General features: G+C 41.1%; 1 protein-coding gene across 4 annotated transcripts in view; it reads right to left on the bottom strand.

Annotated features, from left to right (window-relative positions):
- Nucleotides 1-893: 893 nt before the first annotated feature.
- LOC115159204 (mucin-2) overlaps nt 894-18,477 on the bottom strand; it is a 47,586-nt gene continuing 30,002 nt past the window's right edge. For all 4 annotated transcript variants that reach the window (XM_029708680.1, XM_029708682.1, XM_029708681.1 and 1 more), the window contains one exon: nt 894-1,944. In XM_029708680.1, coding sequence (XP_029564540.1) covers nt 1,743-1,944 — 202 coding nt within the window. In that variant the 3' untranslated portion in view covers nt 894-1,742. The remainder of the gene's footprint in view (nt 1,945-18,477) is intronic.

Raw genomic sequence — 18,477 nt, 5'->3', positions numbered from 1 at the left:
ACATCTGCCACACTACATCTGTTCCCAAGACGAAAAACTCCGTTCTCCTTCCTTCAGCCAACACCGTCTTATCTGTATTGGGAAACTGCGAGAAAGAATAAGGCTAGGTAGCCGAGTGGTTAGAGCATTGGGCCTGTAACTGAAAGGTTGCTGGATCAAACTCCTGAGCTGACAAGGTAAAAATCTGTCATTCTGCCTCTGAGCAAGGCAGTTAACCCACTGTTTCCTGAGTGATGTGGATGTTGATTAAGGCAGCCCCCCCCCTCTCATTCAGGGGGTTGGGTTAAATGCGGAAGACACATTTCAGTTGAAGGCATTCAGTTGTACAACTGACTAGGTATCCCCCTTTCCCAATCAATTGCATAAGATTTTGAAGAAAACAAATTGACTGTTGTCAAACGTTTGTGTAGACTTTTGACACAAGTATGTGTCACGATGAGAAGACCATCACTAACGAGGAATCTGCTGTGTTTTTGTTCGTTTGCAGTCGTCAAGCAGCTGAGGCTTAATTTTGTGAGACGAGCCCCGGAGCGTACAGGACAAGTGGGTCTGCAAAGCCATCTGGGGGACCATGATGCACTGCTTCTGCATCTTCTTGTGTTGGGTTGCATAATGTTTCGGGTCCTGCATCGCTTGAGGTCAACAGGCGTTTCATCCCAATCGATGTATTTGCATGCAGAAAAGTTGTTAGTTGAAACACCATTGTGTCACGGCCACAGTCTTACTAACGTTTAAGTGATTATTCACTCATAATATATAATACTATATGCCACCCAGCGCATACTTTTCCAGAGCGACTTACAATAAAGTAAGTACTAGTGTTATAGGTGCTATATACTTGTGTTCATCCTGTTAAAAATCAATGAGAGCATAAATTACATAAAGCAAACAAATTGTGGTAAAATAGTTTATAGACCAGTAATCCGTATCTGAAATATAGCAATTCAAGCAGTAGAACACTCTGTTTTATGTACACTTTAATCTTTTTTTTACCCTCACTTTTTCTTGTGGTGCATTTCTCAGCCTGACTGTGTGTGTGTGTAGTTTTTGAATGATCAGTTCTATGAAAAGTTTGAAATAAGGGTCATCATAATAATTGATTGGCTGAAACATCTCTGGATATAAAAGCTGGTGTTCTGACCCTCATTTGTCCATTAGTGATGAGGATGGATCCTTCCTCTCTTCTCTCTGTACACTCATTCTTTTCCTCTCGTTTTTACTCCCTAGCCTTTTATACTTAGTCGCTTCCTTCTCCTTTCTTTTCTCCTTACCTTTTCTTTTCATCTTCTACACTTTCATTTCTATAATTGCCCCTACCAGGTGGATCAAGTTTTCAGAAGACTTCAGCACATTTTACAGTACAGGGAGGGCCCTGCACGAACAACTGATCTCAGGTGCTGAAGAGGCATTTCGGTGCAACTACAACACATGCATGTTCCACTCTCCACTCTGTACAGTACAAACACGTCAGGATCAAAACAGATTCCATTCATCACCACACTAGGGGTCTTCCAGGTCCTTTAACTGCCTTCATACCTCTTTAATATCTCTTTTATACCTTTTTTTAATTTTCCCTCTTGTTTGCTGCTTCTTCTAACACTTGTTTTGAGCGTCCGTTTTATTTTTCTCTCTCCTTCCATATCTGGGCCCCACACTCCACACACTACCACTCAGTCCTCCGCAGTCTTTAGAAGGAGTGTCCTAATTCATTGTGTCCTTCGCTACTCTTCCCCTTTTAAAATTCACAAGAACCAAAAGCACTTCTTCCGGCTCTTCTTGCCGCTGTGAGGGGGGCGTGCCGGTGTCACCGGCAGGGGTGAGTCCTGGCGGTGTGGCGTGGTGGGCTGGGGGGTCACAGCGGCTAGGGGGGAGCCCTCTGGAGGGTCTCCTACCCTCCACGTGCGGGTTACTGCCCCCTCCTGCAGCCGAAAGTCATGCTCCACACTGCAGAGAAGAGACAGAAGGATTAAGTCACAAATAGCCGCCTCTCACTATCATGTCAACCTGAACTGTACCATACTCCGATATTACTGCACTCTGGTTTGCGAGTCCCACAGCTCAGAATAATTGATGCATGTACAAACAACCTACACCTGGTTGTTATGACAGGTTTCAGTAAACATAAAAAACTCAATTAAATTCTTGCCAGTAAAACAGTTAAAGTCACTGGCCCTCTAGATAACATGAAAACAGTCGAACCAGCTCTGCTAAGGTAAGTCAAATGTTCAGAGTAAAGTCTTCTCTCATTTACTGTATGTCTGGATGTAGCTACCAAGCTATCCAGCTTTAGCCAGTTAGCTTCGGTGCTTGACTGCCATTGTGAGATCAGAAAGCTAGGATCAACCCTACTCTTCACCTAGAGCGTCCAGTGTGTGGTCTGACCGCTCTGAGAGTGAAACGCTCTGAATTTATGAACAGACAATCTGACAATGCTCTGAGTCTATGAACAGTCCAGAGCGCACTCTGGAGGCAATTTCCGAACACACCCATTGTCCTTTCCTGCTTAGTTCCAACAACTATGGTGGATGAGTAAGCAAGTCAGCACAGTACAGCCTTGCTCGGCTTGGTTCAGCTTGGCTCCATAGTGTGAATAAACCAAAAGAGGGGTAGGAAAATCAAGGGAAAAAGGAAGAATAAGAAAGGCAGCTAAGATGCTGCTTCGGTGGTGACAGTATAGCTTTAGGGCCTAGTGTGTAGGAGTAGAGTCAGGTTTAAACTCTGATGCACCCCCTCCACAGTCTATAAGCTATTCAGGTGAGGCATTAAGAAATAAACACATCGTAGATAAAGAAAAGCCTATAAGAATCGTATTTACCTGCAGCTACACGTTCTGTAAACTGAATTCTGCCTCCCCCTGCAAGCATATTTTTCTCTTTTTTTACTTTGCTGCTTGCTGTTCTTTCTGATTATGCAGTGAGTGTCCTAGTTAGGTGGAGTTTCTCATCACAGCATCACTCCTCCCTCTTTCAGTGGGAGGAGAGAGAGAGTGAATGAGTGGGATAGAGAAATGCAGAGGGCGAGACTTGACACAACAGCAGGACCCTGAGCTTCAACAGCAGAACAATGAGATGTATCAGGAGCTTCATATTCTTGTCAATTCATACTAGACATCCGGCTTAGCCTCCCACACACACACACACACACACACATAGTCGCTCACTTACCAGCCACTTCAGTTATTCAAACGCACAAAAACACTCTCAGGAATTTAGGCACTCAGACAGACACAGGCAGGCAGAGTAATGAACAAAAGGCAGGCAACAGTACAGACGGAGTATCTCAAAGGGGATTTCATCCATCCCCACTGTATACTACTGTAGTACAGAAGGTGGGGAAAAGTCACTTCAAAACCAAACCTCTTTTCGCTCTAGAATGTAAAGAGTCTATCCATGGAAGCTTAGGGGACTGCTGTGTGACTGACTGCTAAAGCTTCAGATAAAACACAGACCAACTCCAGCAACGCTTAAATAGTGGCGAGACAGCCTCAAACACTAGCTGAGTAGCCTACTCCCTCTGCCCCATCCCAACACACACACACACACACACACAAACATGCCCTCCCTCTGTACGCTCCACCACTATCCCAAGACAGCACCCCACCAGAGTTCCCCAGTGAGATGTCCTATGTTCCTGCCGAGTTCCTTTTTGTGTAAATGAAAAGCCCCAGTCTGTGGCCCCAGCGTGATCAACGCTCGACAGGCACTGGAGGGAGCTGTCCGCCCTCAACCTTAATTATCTCAGCTAGCATCGAGCATCAAGAAGCCTACTTAGTGACTACTGTGCTGTGGCACCAAACAAAACACACACACACGCACACACGCGTGCACACACACACACACAAACACCGTGCATGCAAACATACACAAGAGCAAAGACACACGCGCCGTGCATGCAAGCACACACACACACACTCCTACCCCTTTGCTGTGCTGCAGTGCTACTGATGTGCTGTCCTAAAAGGTGCTTTAACCCTCAAGCTACAGACTGGGGTCAATTTGACGCCAGAGGCATAATTTAGATCTTAGCCCAAATGTGGTTTATTCAATTCTTTCTTTTTTTTCATGATTGTCAATCAACTTGTTCTTAACAAATCAAAATGATTGTTTTGTGTGGACCCCAGCCAAAAACACCTAATTTCGGCCTATAGTAATTTGATAGATTCCAAAAAATATGATAGTAATTTATGTTTTTTTATGGAAACATAATTACAAGTTATCCATATACAACCAGAAGGTGGAGGGGGACCAGTATCAGTGATTGTGATCAGATAGACAGCTCATCTGCAGAGATACAGTGCCTTGCAAAAGTATTCATCCCCCTTGGCATTTTTCCTATTTTGTTGCCTTACAACCTGTAATTTAAATGGATTTTTATTTGGATTTCATGTAATGGGCATACACAAAATAGTCCAAATTGGTGAAGTGAAATGAAAAAAAATACTTGTTTCAAAAACTGCAAAAAAATGTAAAACGGAAAAGTGGTGCGTGCATATGTATTCAGCCCTTTGCTATGAAGCCCCTAAATAAGATCTGGTGCATCCAATTACCTTCAGAAGTCACATAATTAGTTAAATAAAGTCAACCTGTGTGCAATCTAAGTGTCACATGATCTATCACATGATCTTAGTATACATACACCTGTTCTGAAAGGCCCCAGAGTCTGCAAGGAGCTCTCCAAACAGGTCAGGGACAAAGTTGTGGAGAAGTACAAATGTGAAACTTTGAACATCCCACGGAGCCCCAGTAAATCCATTATTAAAAAATGGAAAGAATATGGCACCACAACAAACCTGCCAAGAGGGGGCCACCCACCAAAACCCACGGACCAGGCAAGGAGGGCATTAATCAGAGAGGCAACAAAGAGACCAAAGATGACCCTGAAGGAGCAGCAAAGCTCCACAGCGGAGATTGGAGTATCTGTCCATAGGACCACTTTAAGCCGTACACTCCACAGAGCTGGGCTTTATGGAAGAGTGGTCAGAAAAAATGAATTGCTTAAGAAAAAAATAAGCCAACACGTTTGGTGTTCGCCAAAAGGCATGTGGGAGACTCCTCAAACATATGGAAGAAGGTACTCTGGTCAGATGAGACAAAAATTTAGCCTTTTGGCCATCAAAGAAAATGCTATGTCTGGCGCAAACCCAACACCTCTCATCACCCTGAGAAGAACATCCCCACAGTGAAGCATGGTGGTGGCAGCATCATGCTGTGGGGATGTTTTTCATCGGCAGGGACTAGGAAACTGGTCAGAATTGAAGGAATGATGGATGGCGCTACATACAGGGAAATTATTGAGGGAAACCTGTTTCAGTCTTCAAGAGATTTGAGACTGGGAAGGAGGTTCACCTTCCAGCAGGACAATGACCCTAAGCATACTGCTAAAGCAACACTCGAGGGGTTTATGGGGAAACATTGAAATGTCTTGGAATGGTCTAGTTTAAGCCCAGACCTCAATCCAATTGAGATTCTATGGTATGATTGCTATACACCAATGGAAGCCATCCAACTTGAAGGAGCTGGAGCAGTTTTGCCTTGAAGAATGGGCAAAAATCCCACTGACTAGATGTGCCAAGCTTATAGAGACATACCCCAAGAGACTTGCAGCTGTAATTGCTGCAAAAGGTGCCTCTACAAAGTATTGAGTGGGGGTGAATAGCTACTCACGTTCAAGTTTTCAGTTTTTTTGTCTTATTTCTTGTTTGTTTCACAAGAAAAAATATTTTGCATCTTCAAAGTGGTAGGCATGTTGTGTAAATCAAATGATACAAACCCCCCAAAAATCCATTTTAATTCCAGATTGTAAGGTAACAAAATAGGAAAAATGCCAAGGGGGGTGAATACTTTCGCAAGCCACTGTATATAGCGCCCCATGTACTCACCTAAGATTGTACTTTGCTATACCACGTACAGTATCTTATGGCTTTGTAAAAAAAACAAAATTACCTTATTTCTGTGCACATAAAGATCTACTGATGGTATACAAAGTATGCCAATTGTAATAAATAATTGATTGACCTGCAATACACTCCGAATCTACACATATTCTCTGAAAAGTATTCTACGGCAAATCCAGGTTTCTCTGGTCATAATATTAAAGGGTGACTGCACTTCCTGATTTGGCATTGTTTTTCATCAATGCTCAGCAGCCATGATTGAAGGCAAACAAGAGTTGTCTTGAATGCCAGGTCTTGAGTCAGCTCAGCTGTGCTACAACACAATATTCTATAACTGGCTAGTTTTTTCTCGTCTCATCTCTCCTTATGTCCGCTGTTAGATCTTTCCCGGGGGACAAATCCCAGAACTACTAATATCTCTACAACAGGTGTAGGCTACATGTGGACATTCCACAAATATCGCCTAGCTTGAGTGTAGATACATTTAACAACGACAATCAATGAGTGTGTTCAGGTTACAATGACACAAATGTTATGCTGTAAATATCATATTGATGTGCTTATACAGCCTAGACTTAGCTAACAAATAATAATAAGTTGTGTGTAGAAGTTTGTAGAGTACAACGTCAGGTGTCTAACCAGAACTAGAATAGCATTCTATTTGTCCATTTGGACAAATCTAAGGATTTGTCTGTCTAACCACACACTGACATGCACAGCTCTCTGGGTGAGGCTCTATCTCCAGTGGGTGAGGAAGTCCCTTCCGTTTATGTAATGTATTACAGGTTATGGACAGGTGCAGTCCTGGATATGACAGAGTTTCCCCATAGAGATAGATAGAGGACTCATCTTTGTATCTGTGCCATTGAGGTGCCTGTGACAGCATGGGCAGCACCATTGAGGCTATCTCCAATAAGAAGTAATCAGTTTTCTTCTTCACGATTGGCTGATCCCTCTTGATGACCCAGTGGGACATGACTCTAACCGGGTCAACAGGAGGGATCAGCCAATGAAGTTGAAAGTCCCATCCAATTGACTACATTAAAATGGTGGAAGCCCTGTTGAAAAATGTTTCTTAAACAGAAGCAAACGGAACAAAACAGGGATAAACATACCTGAATTTGTCCAATAGAAACACTTGTTTGCAACTGTTGGACTAAAGATTACACCCTAGATCAGGTAGATGCAGGCCAGAGTGTGCAAGGCGGTATTGAATGTGTCACTGTCTGTCACCTTGATTACTCAAACGTTTTTCTCGACCTGTGCACCTACGTTGTAAACTTTCATTCATAGATTAGGTTGTAGCAACCTCATGATGGGTACAGGGAAAATTTGAGTTTCATGTAGTATCCTAAACCTATCAATGTTACATTGAGCTGTGTGAATGGAATATGAATGACAGTCATCCAATATGCTGTAATAGCAATAAGGCCATGCTCCTAAACATATTATCGGCGTCCCACATTTTAAACGGCACCGACCGCCACTGAGCTATATACAGGGAGTACCAGTTCCCAGTGGGCAGGTTTGGGGAGTAACGGATTACATGTAATCCGTTACATGTAAGGGATTACAAAAAACAGTAACTTTTATCTGTTATGTTACCAGCAAAAATATTGTAATCAGATCACCGATACTTTTGAAAAACTAGATTAATTCGAGGATTACTTTTAAATTCTGAAAGGATGTTTGCAAAAAACAATCTTTGACACTTTTCTGTTTTCTCAATGACATTCAAATCATCATTGAAAAAAGGCACAAGTTTAAGTTTGTTCGACCTGAGCGAGTCTGACCACAAGTCAGAGACCAATATGGTGACACAACAAATGTGTTTGATGGATCGCGGGAAAAGAGCAGGAATAGGCTTTTGTAGGCTACATTCCAAGGTATGTCTTCCAATTGTGCGACTGCTGTCGGCATCCAAAGATTATCCAACTTTAATAAACGCTTGGAGGTAAGGATGACAATAGTGGTGTAATCTACGGCGATACGGATATCACTTATTATTGATATCTACATAGCGCATTGATGTGAATCACACTGCTGCTCTCTCATTTAGCTATTTGCGCCTTATGGATTGTGGTTGTTGTGGATGGCTGTTCACAAATCTAAATGTGTATTTGAACCCAATAATGGTTGCATTCAAGGAGTTTAAACTGCCTATCAATCATTGTTTTTGAAACCAGTGGACAGCAAGTGAAAAATGTGCTCTTGCAACAGTTGCATAGTGCGGATAAAAGCCTATGGAATAAAAGTGGGGCTTTTATTGCTCAATCTAATTCATGCTGATAAAAAAATAAATCCATAGGCCTAATGGACACATGCTCAAACTCGAACACTTTTGATAGACTTAAAGGGGCAATCTGTAGTTGCTACATCCATTTTTTTATTTATATATTATACATACAGTACCAGTCAAAAGTTTGGACACATCTACTCATTCAGGGGTTTTTCTTCATATAAACTATGAAATAACACATAGGGAATAATGTAGTAACCAAAAAAGAGTTAAACAAATCAAAATATATTTTAGATTTTAGATTCTTGAAAGTAGCCACCCTTTGCCTTGATGACAGCTTTGCCCACTCTTGGCAAAGCATGCAATTCCATGAGCGCAGCATTTAGTTTTCAACTCGAATCAATGAGCACAATCAGTCCTCCATGACAATAAAATCATACACAACAGAGTAGGGCTGGCTAATAAGTCCTTAGTTTTGGGGTCATTCTCAGGTAAAACAATTTGGCTAGTCTATACTTTCATATTTCCAAGTCCTATTCTTGAAGATCAAGGGGTGTAACATTTATTAGAATGACTGGAATTCTGATAGACTTCTAATGTAAAGATATAATTTAACAGTATTATTATATGTAGTAGAAAGCAATGGGTTAGAAGAAGCCTACGTAACCAACCCATAAAGTAACATTTAACATCCATATATGGCCAGCAATGTCAACTTTAACATTGATTTATCCAGCAATAGATGTTGTTCAATTGGTAACATACATTTTTGTCTTCTTCTAATGCTCCTTAAAGGGAAAGTAATCTAAAAGTAATAGAATGTAATCAGATTACGTTACTGAGTTTGGGTAATCCAAAAGTTACGTTCCTGATTACAATGTTGGACAGGTAACTTGTAACTATAACAGATTACATTAAGAAAGTAACCTACCCAACCCTGCCAGTGAGGAACCGTGAGGGCCTTCTAGGCCTTCAGAGAAGGATTTACAGTTGAAGTCGGAAGTTTACATACACCTTAGTCAAATATATTTAAACTCAGTTTTTCACAATTCCTGACCTAATCCTAGTAAAAATTCCCTGTTTTAGGTCAGTTAGGATCACCACTTTATTATAAGAATGTGAAGTGTCAGAATAATAGTAGGGAAAATTATTTATTTCAGCTTTTATTTTTTTCATCACATTCCCATTGGGTCAGAAGTTCACATACACTCAATTAGTATTTGGTAGCATTGCCTCTAAATTGTTTAACTTGGGTAAAACGTTTCGGGGAGCCTTCCACAACCTTCCCACAATAAATTGGGTGAATTTTGACCCATTCCTCCTGACAGAGCTGGTGTAACTGAGTCAGGTTTGTAGGCCTTCTTGCTCGCACAAGCTTTTTCAGTTCTGCCCACAAATGTTCTATGGGATTGAGGTCAGGGCTTTGGGATGGCCACTCCAATACCTTGACTTTATTGGCCTTAAGCTATTTTGCCACAACTTTGGAAGTATGTTTGGGGTCATTGTCCATTTGCAACCTAGCATTAACTTCCTGACTGATGTCTTGAGATGTTGCTTCAATATATCTACATCATTTTCCTTCCCTCATGATGCCATCTATTTTGTGAAGTGCACCAGTCCCTCCTGCAGCAAAACACCCCCACAACATGATGCTGCCACTCCCGTGCTTCACGGTTGGGATGGTGTTCTTGGGCTTGCAAGCCTCCCCCTTTTCCTCCAAACATAACGATGGTCATCATGGCCGAACAGTTCTATTTTTGTTTCATCAGACCAGAGGACATTTCTCCAAAAAGTATGATCTTTGTCCCCATGTGCAGTTGCAAACCGTAGTCTGGCTTTTTTTATGGCGGTTTTAGAGCAGTGGCTTCTTCCTTGCTGAGCGGCCTTTCAGGTTGTGTCGATATAGGACTCGTTTTACTGTGGATATAGATACTTTTGTACCTGTTTCCTCCAGCATCTTCACAAGGTCCTTTGCTGTTGTTCTGGGATTGATTTGCACTTTTTGCACCAAAGTACATTCATCTCTAGGAGACAGAACGCATCTCCTTCCTGAGCGGTATGATGGCTGCGTGGTCCCATGGTGTTTATACTTGCATAATATTGTTTGTACAGATGAATGTGGTATCTTCAGGCGTTTGGAAATTGCTCCCAAGGATGTACCAGACGTGTGGAGGACTACAATTTTTTTTCTGAGGTCTTGGCTGATTTCTTTTGGTTTTCCCATGATGTCAAGCAAAGAGGCAGTGAGTTTGACGGTAGGCCTTGAAATACATCCACAGGTACACCTCAAGTTGACTCAAATGATGTCAATTAGCCTATCAGAAGCTTCTAAAGCCATGACATAATTTTCTGGAATTTTCCAAGCTGTTTAAAGGCACAGTCAACTTAGTGTATGTAAACCTCTGACCCACTGGAATTGTGATACAGTGAATTATAAGTGAAATAATCTGTCTGTAAACAATTTTGGGAAAAATGACTTGTGTCATGCACAAAGTAGATGTCCTAACCGACTTTCCATAACTATAGTTTGTTAACAAGAAATTTGTGGAGTGGTTGAAAAACGAGTTTTAATGACTCCAACCTAAGTTCTAAACTTTAACTGTATATAAAAAAATATATTTTCTAAATAACATTTAGTTTACATTTCTATTTCATCTTTACAATCATTTGAATGATATTTTGATTTAATCTCTTCCGTTTGTGTTGGTCACCAGGAGGGATCAGCCAGGAGGGATCAGCCAATGAAGTGGAAGTCCCATCCAGTTGACTACATTAAAATGGTGGAAGCCCTGTTGAAAAATGTTTCTTAAAAGGAAGCAAACGGAACAAAACAGGGATAAACATACCTGAATTTGCCATACAAAGTGCTGAAGCAGCCAGTCAAGATGCTCTTGATGGTGCAGCCGTAGAACTTTTTGAGGATCCGAGAGCCCATACCAAATCTTTTCAGGTGCTGTCATGCACTCTTCACGACTGTGTATATGGACCATGTTAAGTCCTTAGTGATGTGGATGCCAAGGAACTTGAAGCTCTCGACCCGCTCCACTACAGCTCTGTCGATGTGGATGGAGGCGTGCTCTTTCCTCTTTCTCCTGTAGTCCACAATCAGCTCCTTGGTTTTACTGATGTTGAGAGAGAGGTTGTTGCCCTTGCAGCACACTGCCAAGTCTCTGACCTCCTCCCTATAAGTTGTCTCATCACTTCGGTGATCAGGCCTACCACCGTCGTGTCGTCAGTAAACTTGATGATGGTGTTGGAGTCGTGCGTGGCCACACAGTTGTGATGAACAGGGAGTACAGTAGGGGACTAAGCACGCACCTCTTAGGGTCCCCCGTGTTGAGGGTCAGTGTGAAGGAGATGTTGTTGTCTACCGTCTCCACCTGGGGCGGCCCATCAGGAAGTCCAGGATCCAGTTGTAAAGGGAGGACCTGAGCTTGGTGATGAGCTTGGAGGGGACTCTGGTGTTGAACGCTGAGCTGACATCTATGAACAGCATTCTCACATAATTATTTCCCCTCTTGTCTAAGTGGGAGAGGGCAGTGTGAAGTGCAATTGAAATTGCGTCATCTGTGGATCTGTTGTGCCGGAATCGGAATTGTAGTGGGTCCAGGGTGTCTGCGATGATGGTGTTGATGTGTGTTATGACCAGCCTTTCAAAGCAATTCATAATTACAGCTGTGAGTGCTGCAGGGCGAAAGTCATTTAGGATACCTTGGAGTGCTTGGGAACAGGGACTATGGTGGTCTGCTTAAAACATGTACAGTAGGTATTATAGACTGGGTCATGGAGAGGTTGAAAATGTCAGTGAAGACACTTGCCAGCTGGTCAGCGCATGCTCTGAGTACACATCCTAGTAATCCGTCTGGCCCTGCGGCCTTGTGAATGCTAACCTGTTTAAAGGTTTTATTGGCTACGGAGAGCGTGATCACACAGTCATCCGGAACAGCTGGTGCCCTCATGCATAGTTCAGTGTTGCTAGTCTCGAAGCACACATAGAAGGTATTTAGCTTGTCTGGGCTTGCATCACTGGACAGCTCACGGCCGGGTTTCCCTTTGTAATCCATGGTAGTTTGCAAGCCCTTGGTAAACTCTGATTTACCAACCCAAAATACTCCCGCACAACGTCTTCTTGTGTCTCTACCAGATGGAAACTACAAGTGTAATGGCTGCGCTAAATGCATTGGCACTTACAAATGTAGATCATTCAAACACCCCCAAACAAGGAAACAGGTCCAAATCAAAGGTGTTATCACATGCTCCACTAAGTCAGTTATTTATCTGATAACTCCTTGTCCTTGGTAAAAATGATGTGGGCAAAACTAAGCGCGAAGAGAGGGTGACCATGACAATTTATTGTTAAAACGAGAGGCCGCCTGGATTTTTTATTTAAAGACCCTTGCTCCCTTTCGGTCTAAACTTAAAGTTTGATCTGAAGCCATTCTTGTGATTATTGTGTTTTTGCTATCCATTGTAAATAATGTTTCTAGGCTTGTGTAGACAAATTGTACCTATGATCGTATGTTATCCATTCATGCTTTTTATATGCTCTATTTATATCTGTAAATCAACCAAGTTACAGCCGGCCCTGATTACAGACACCTTTGTGTGTCCTTTCAAACTATATAAATAAGTGACCTGCAGTGTTTGTCAATATACCCTGAAGAAGAAAGCTTGGATGTTGAAATGTTGGTTATAAAATTATTGCATCTGAGCTCCTGGAGTGTGTGGCTCTCCTTTTCTTTTCAAGTTTGCAAGCCCTGCCACATCCGACGAGCATCATAGTAGGATTCGACCTTGGTCCTGTATTGACACTTTACCTGTTTGATGGTTCATAAGCGGGCGTAGCAGTATTTCATATAAGCGATTATTGTCCCGCTCATTGAAAGTGGCTGCTCTAGCCTTTAGCTCAGTGCGGATGTTGCCCGAAATCAATGGCTTCTGGCTGGGATATGTACGTACGATCACATTACATTTACATTTTACATTTAAGTCATTTAGCAGACGCTCTTATCCAGAGCGACTTACACCATGGAGACAACGTTGTCAATGCACTTATTAATGAAGCCGGTGACTGATGTGGTAAACTCCAGAACATATTCCAGTCTGTGCTAGCGAAACAGTCCTGTAGCTTAGCATCCGCTTCATCAGACCACTTCCGTATTGAGCGCGTCAATGGTACTTCCTGTTTGAGTTTTTGCTTGTAAGCAGGAATTAGAAGGATAGAGTTACATGCTGACCACACTGCTCGCGTCACTTGTGCAAGTGTTACAAAATAAATGTACACATACATGTTATTCAATCATTGCACCCACACTGCTCGTGTGCGTCAGCGAGCATCTGCGTAGACGGGCGCTAAAATAGAACTTGGTTCTATATGTGACGCTCAACGCGCTGCAAGTCCTGCCTCTTAAATCTCCTCATTGTTTTTTTGGAGCATATACCCACGTGCCATCTCCTCATTGGTTTTTAGGAGCATATACCCATGTGGGGGATTGAAAGATGAAGTGAGGTCCACACTCAGTTGTAGTAATGCACCGTAAAGTTGGTTGCCAACCGCCATATTAAGTCCAAAGAAGAAAAAGAAGCCTGAAAGAAGGAGGAGAGATGACGAGAAACTAATTTGGTTTACCGTTTTATCTGTGGATTAATTGTCGGAGTAGAGGACCTTGTGCATTTCAGGTAAAATAACAACCCAATGTTTATATCCCAGGACAAATTAGCTAGCAACAGCAAGCTAGCTAGCTAAATTGCCATAAATGTTTAATGCTTTTCGACATGTCTCCAAATGAATATAATTGGTTCAGTGTTTGTTTTGATATATCAACCTGCGTGTCCTGATCGCGTCTAGTGTGGGGGGACAAAATCAACATGCGCGCCATGGTGCACGCAGACGCATGCGCACGTGCGGTCTGGTCAGCATGTTATGATCAGATTTGCAAAATGGAGGGCGTGGGGAGAGCTTTGTATGCATCTCTGTGTGTGGAGAAAAGGTGACGTAGAGTAGAAATTAAGTAAAAAGGATTTCAGTTTTCCTGCATTAAATTCACCGGCCACTAGGAGCGCCGCCTCTGGGAGAGCATTTTCTTGTTTGCTTATGGCCCTATACAGCTCTTTCAGTGTGGTCTTAGTGCCAGCATTGGTTTGTGGTGGTAAATAGACAACTACATAAAATATAGATGAAAACTCTCTTGGCAAATAGTGTGCAAATAGTGTGTATTCTACCTCAGGCAAGCAGAACTTTGAGACTTCCTTAATAGTAGAGATTGCGCACCAGTTGTTGTTAACAAAGAGACACACCCCCTCTTCTGAGCTTCCCCGATGCAACCATTCTGTGCTGCCAATGTATAGAAAAAACTGCTAGATTTATATTTATCTTATTCAGCCACGACTTTGAGAAACGTAGGATATTACAGTTCTTCAGATCACATTGATAGGATAGTCTCGAACGGAGCTCATCCAGTTTATTCTCCAGTGATTGCACGTTAGCCAACAGAATGGGGGTTAGAGGCAATTTATACACTCTCCGACGTAGTCTCGTCAGGTATCCAGCACTCCAGCTTCTATAGCACCATCTCCTCCTTCTTCGAGTATTTGGGCCTGGTCCGCAATAATCAATATGTCTTTCGCCTCCGACTCATTGAAGTAGAAGTCCTCGTCCTAATGGAGGTTAGTGACAACTGTTCTGATGTCTAGAAGCTCTTTTCGGTCGTAGGAAACGATAGCGGAAACATAATGTACAAAAAAGTTACGATGAGCGCCAAAAAAGACACAAAATTGCACAATTGGTCAGGAACCGCAATTCCCTCCGGCGCCATTATAACTGGTCATAAATAGCTATGACCATGTAAAAAAAATCTAAATGACCTAAGATACACGCTTAGTTTCACTCAAAACAGCTCATAAAGGTATGTCAGTAGTATGAATACTTGGTAGAACTGTAATACAGAAACCAGCTACCCTATGAAGATACACATATTGCTATACTGGTGTGAATTGTTTTAAAAATGGTTATTCTACTGGAAATGTTATACAAATACCAGAATTCCTATAATATCCTCTAATATTCTACATGTGCAACATGTGATATTTTGATACCATTTAGTTTTGAAGCATACTCCCATAGCCCCTATGCCACTCCCATTATTTCACTAAGTAATGCTGGCTGTGGGGTTAATAAAGAAAACGAAGACATATTTTTTGGTCAATGTCTTCCAGGATCACTTTTTAAGTGAATTTAATAACTTTTTTCAATACAATTTAGTATATTTCAAAAGTTTGTATACTGCCCCTTTAAATGGCAGTTGTTTTTACCACATAAATATGACAATTAATATTTACTTCAAAATTCTGAAAACTAAATGATACTAATCAAATGATGGTAAATAAGTGTCTTAGTACTAATGTGGATTGTACTCTGGAAAAATGCTGCACATTATATAAAGGAAAAGTGCATATTTTCGTTTGACACAATATATAAATGAACGGTAATTTAGCAAAAATAAAAGTCTATTTTGGTCATTTTTATATCAGATAACATTCATTACATGTATAATGATGTTTTGATAAGAAATAAGATGATATTTTACTATGATTGTTGCTTTTTCCAATAGTTTCTTCTTGGGGTCAAAATGACCCCAGTTGGTAATCTCTGTATGTAAAATATGTTGGTAGCTTGAGGGTTACGGAAAAGCTGTGTGGGTACATACAATTCAGTAATAATGGTTGTGTTGCAAATTATACTTCACTGCAGAGTGAGTCTAGATACTGATAGTGAGATCTTAGACAAAATGATTGGTATGGGATTCTTTACATGGGATCGTATCACTGATATGCATCTATACAGTGTATGCATTTAATGCATTTAATCTTGAATTTGATCTTTTTGAGAATTTCTGAAGATATCGTTATGTAAAATATACTTATATACTATAAGATGTTATCATATACTGTAAGGCAATATTTGACGGTTTTCTGAATTTTTATTTCTTGATTCTCTTGAAGGGGGATTTGAGGTGAACACAGCCACAGCCTGAGAGACCTATAGGGACTAGAGATAGGCTCAAAGAGCCCCCCCCCCCCCCCACAAAATGGGAATGTTCCTACTGAATGGCCTGACCTCGCTCTGAAAATGTTTCTATCCTCAGAGATTACTTAAAAAAAATGGTTTTGTTTGTTTCCACAGCTGGGTAGTACTGTATGTTGAAACAAAACAGATAAGGTGGCGAGTAGTGACCTTGCTCAAGGGCACCACAACAGCGTATCCCACCAGGGACTTGAATCAGCAAATTTCTGGTCACAACCACACTAGTTGTCCTAACCCCAAGGTCTTATGGTATACTGTAAACACAAGAACACAATTATATTAAGGGACAACCAAGGTGAATGTCAGATCATCTAGGATGAAATATTATTTTGTCCTAAGAAAATGGGCTCTGGTGGATTGGATAGCAAAATGGCATCAGCATTTCCCCTTTATAATCACAGATCACTATATTTATTTCAGTGTTTACCTGTATTTTACAGTGCCTTCAGAAAGTATTCATTCCCCTTGACTTATTCCAAATTCAAAAAACACAATACCCCATAATGACAAAGTGAAAACATGTTTTTAGAAATGTTTGCACATTTATTGAAAATTAAATACAGAAATATCACATTTACGTAAGTGTTCACACCCCTGAGTCAATACTTTGTAGAAGAACCTTTTGGCAGCGATTACAGCTGTGAGTCTTTCTGGGTAAGTCTTGGATTGTGCGACATTTGCCCATTTATTATTTTCAAAATTCTTCAAGCTTTGTCAAATTGTTTGTTGATCATTCCTAGACAACCGTTTTCAGGTCTTGCCATAGATTTTCAAGCAGATTTAAGTAAAAACTGTAACTCAGCCATTCAAGAACATTCACTATTTTCTTGGAAGCAACTCCACTGTAGATTTGGCCTTGTGTTTTAGGTGAACTCATCTCCAAGTGTCTGGTGGAAAGCAGACTGAACCAGGTTTTCCTCTAGGATTTTGCCTGTGCTTAGCTCCATTCTGTAAATTTTTTTATCCTGAAAAACTCTGCAGTCCTTAACGATTACAAGCATAACCATAACATGATGCAGCCACCACTGCTTGACAATATGGATAGTGGTACTCAGTAATGTATTGGATTTGCCCCAAACATCACACTTTATAATCAGGACAAAAAGTTAATTGCTTTGCCACATTTTTTGCAGTTTTATTTTAGTGCCTTGTTGCAAACAGGATGCATGTTTTGGAATATTTGTATTCCGTACAGGCGTCCTTCTTTTCACTCTGTCAATTAGATAAGTTATGTGGAGTAACTACAATGTTGTTGATCCATCCTCTGTTTTCTCCTGTCACAGCCATTAAACTTTGTAACTGTTTTAATGTCCCCATCTGCCACATGGTGAAAAATCCCTGAGCGGTTTCCTTCCTCTCCGGAAACTGAATTCTTTGCGAGGCATAGGAAAACTTCCCTGGTCTTTGTGGTTGAATCTGTGTTTGAAATTCACTGCTCGACTCCGGGAGCTTACTGATAATTGTATGTGTGGGGTACAGAGATGAGGCAGTCATAAAAAAATAAGTTAAACACTATTATTGCACACAGAGTAAGTCCATGAAACATTTTATGTGACTTGTTAAGCATTTTTTTTTTTTTAGGCTTGACATAACAAAGGGGTTGAATACTTATTGACACAAGACATTTCAGCTTTTCATTTTTGATGAATTTGTAAAAATTTAGAAAAAACATAAATCCACTTTGACATTATGGGGTATTGTATGTAGGCCGGTATAAAAAAAATCTAAATCAAATCAATTTTAAGTTCTGGCTGTAACACAACAAAATGTGTGAAAAGTCAAGTGGTGTGGATACTTTCTGAAGGCACTGTATATATTGGAGATGAAATTAAAGATGGTAAAATTACAGAGGCCATAAAGTTTTATACTCACCATCTGTGCTTGGTGATAGGGGGCATTGCGTAGGAAATTGTTTGACTCAGGTGGGAGATTCCCCATGTCTCAAGGCATACATTTTATATTATATTCATATTTAGGAGTAGCTAGCAGTTACAGTACAGCAGGGGATGGCCATCTCTTATTGTCTTATTACGGCATTTGCCAAACAAGTGAGAGGAGAATTTCTTACAAATTTACCAGCAACAAGATACTGTATCTTTGTAGTTCTCTCCAAGGAACATGAACTTAATATGCTAAAAGAAAATGTAATTAAACTGAACAGTCAATCTATTCAGAAAACCATTGTACTAGTGGTTCAGGGGCTTCAACTCTCCCTCTGTCTCTCCCTCTGTCTCTCCTTCTATCTCCCTCTGTCCCTCTCCC

The sequence above is a fragment of the Salmo trutta genome, chromosome 23, assembly GCF_901001165.1.
Source record: "Salmo trutta chromosome 23, fSalTru1.1, whole genome shotgun sequence".
NCBI lineage: Eukaryota > Metazoa > Chordata > Actinopteri > Salmoniformes > Salmonidae > Salmo > Salmo trutta.
The sequence above is the reverse complement of the archived record's forward strand: the minus strand, read 5'-3'. Positions and strand labels throughout refer to the sequence as shown.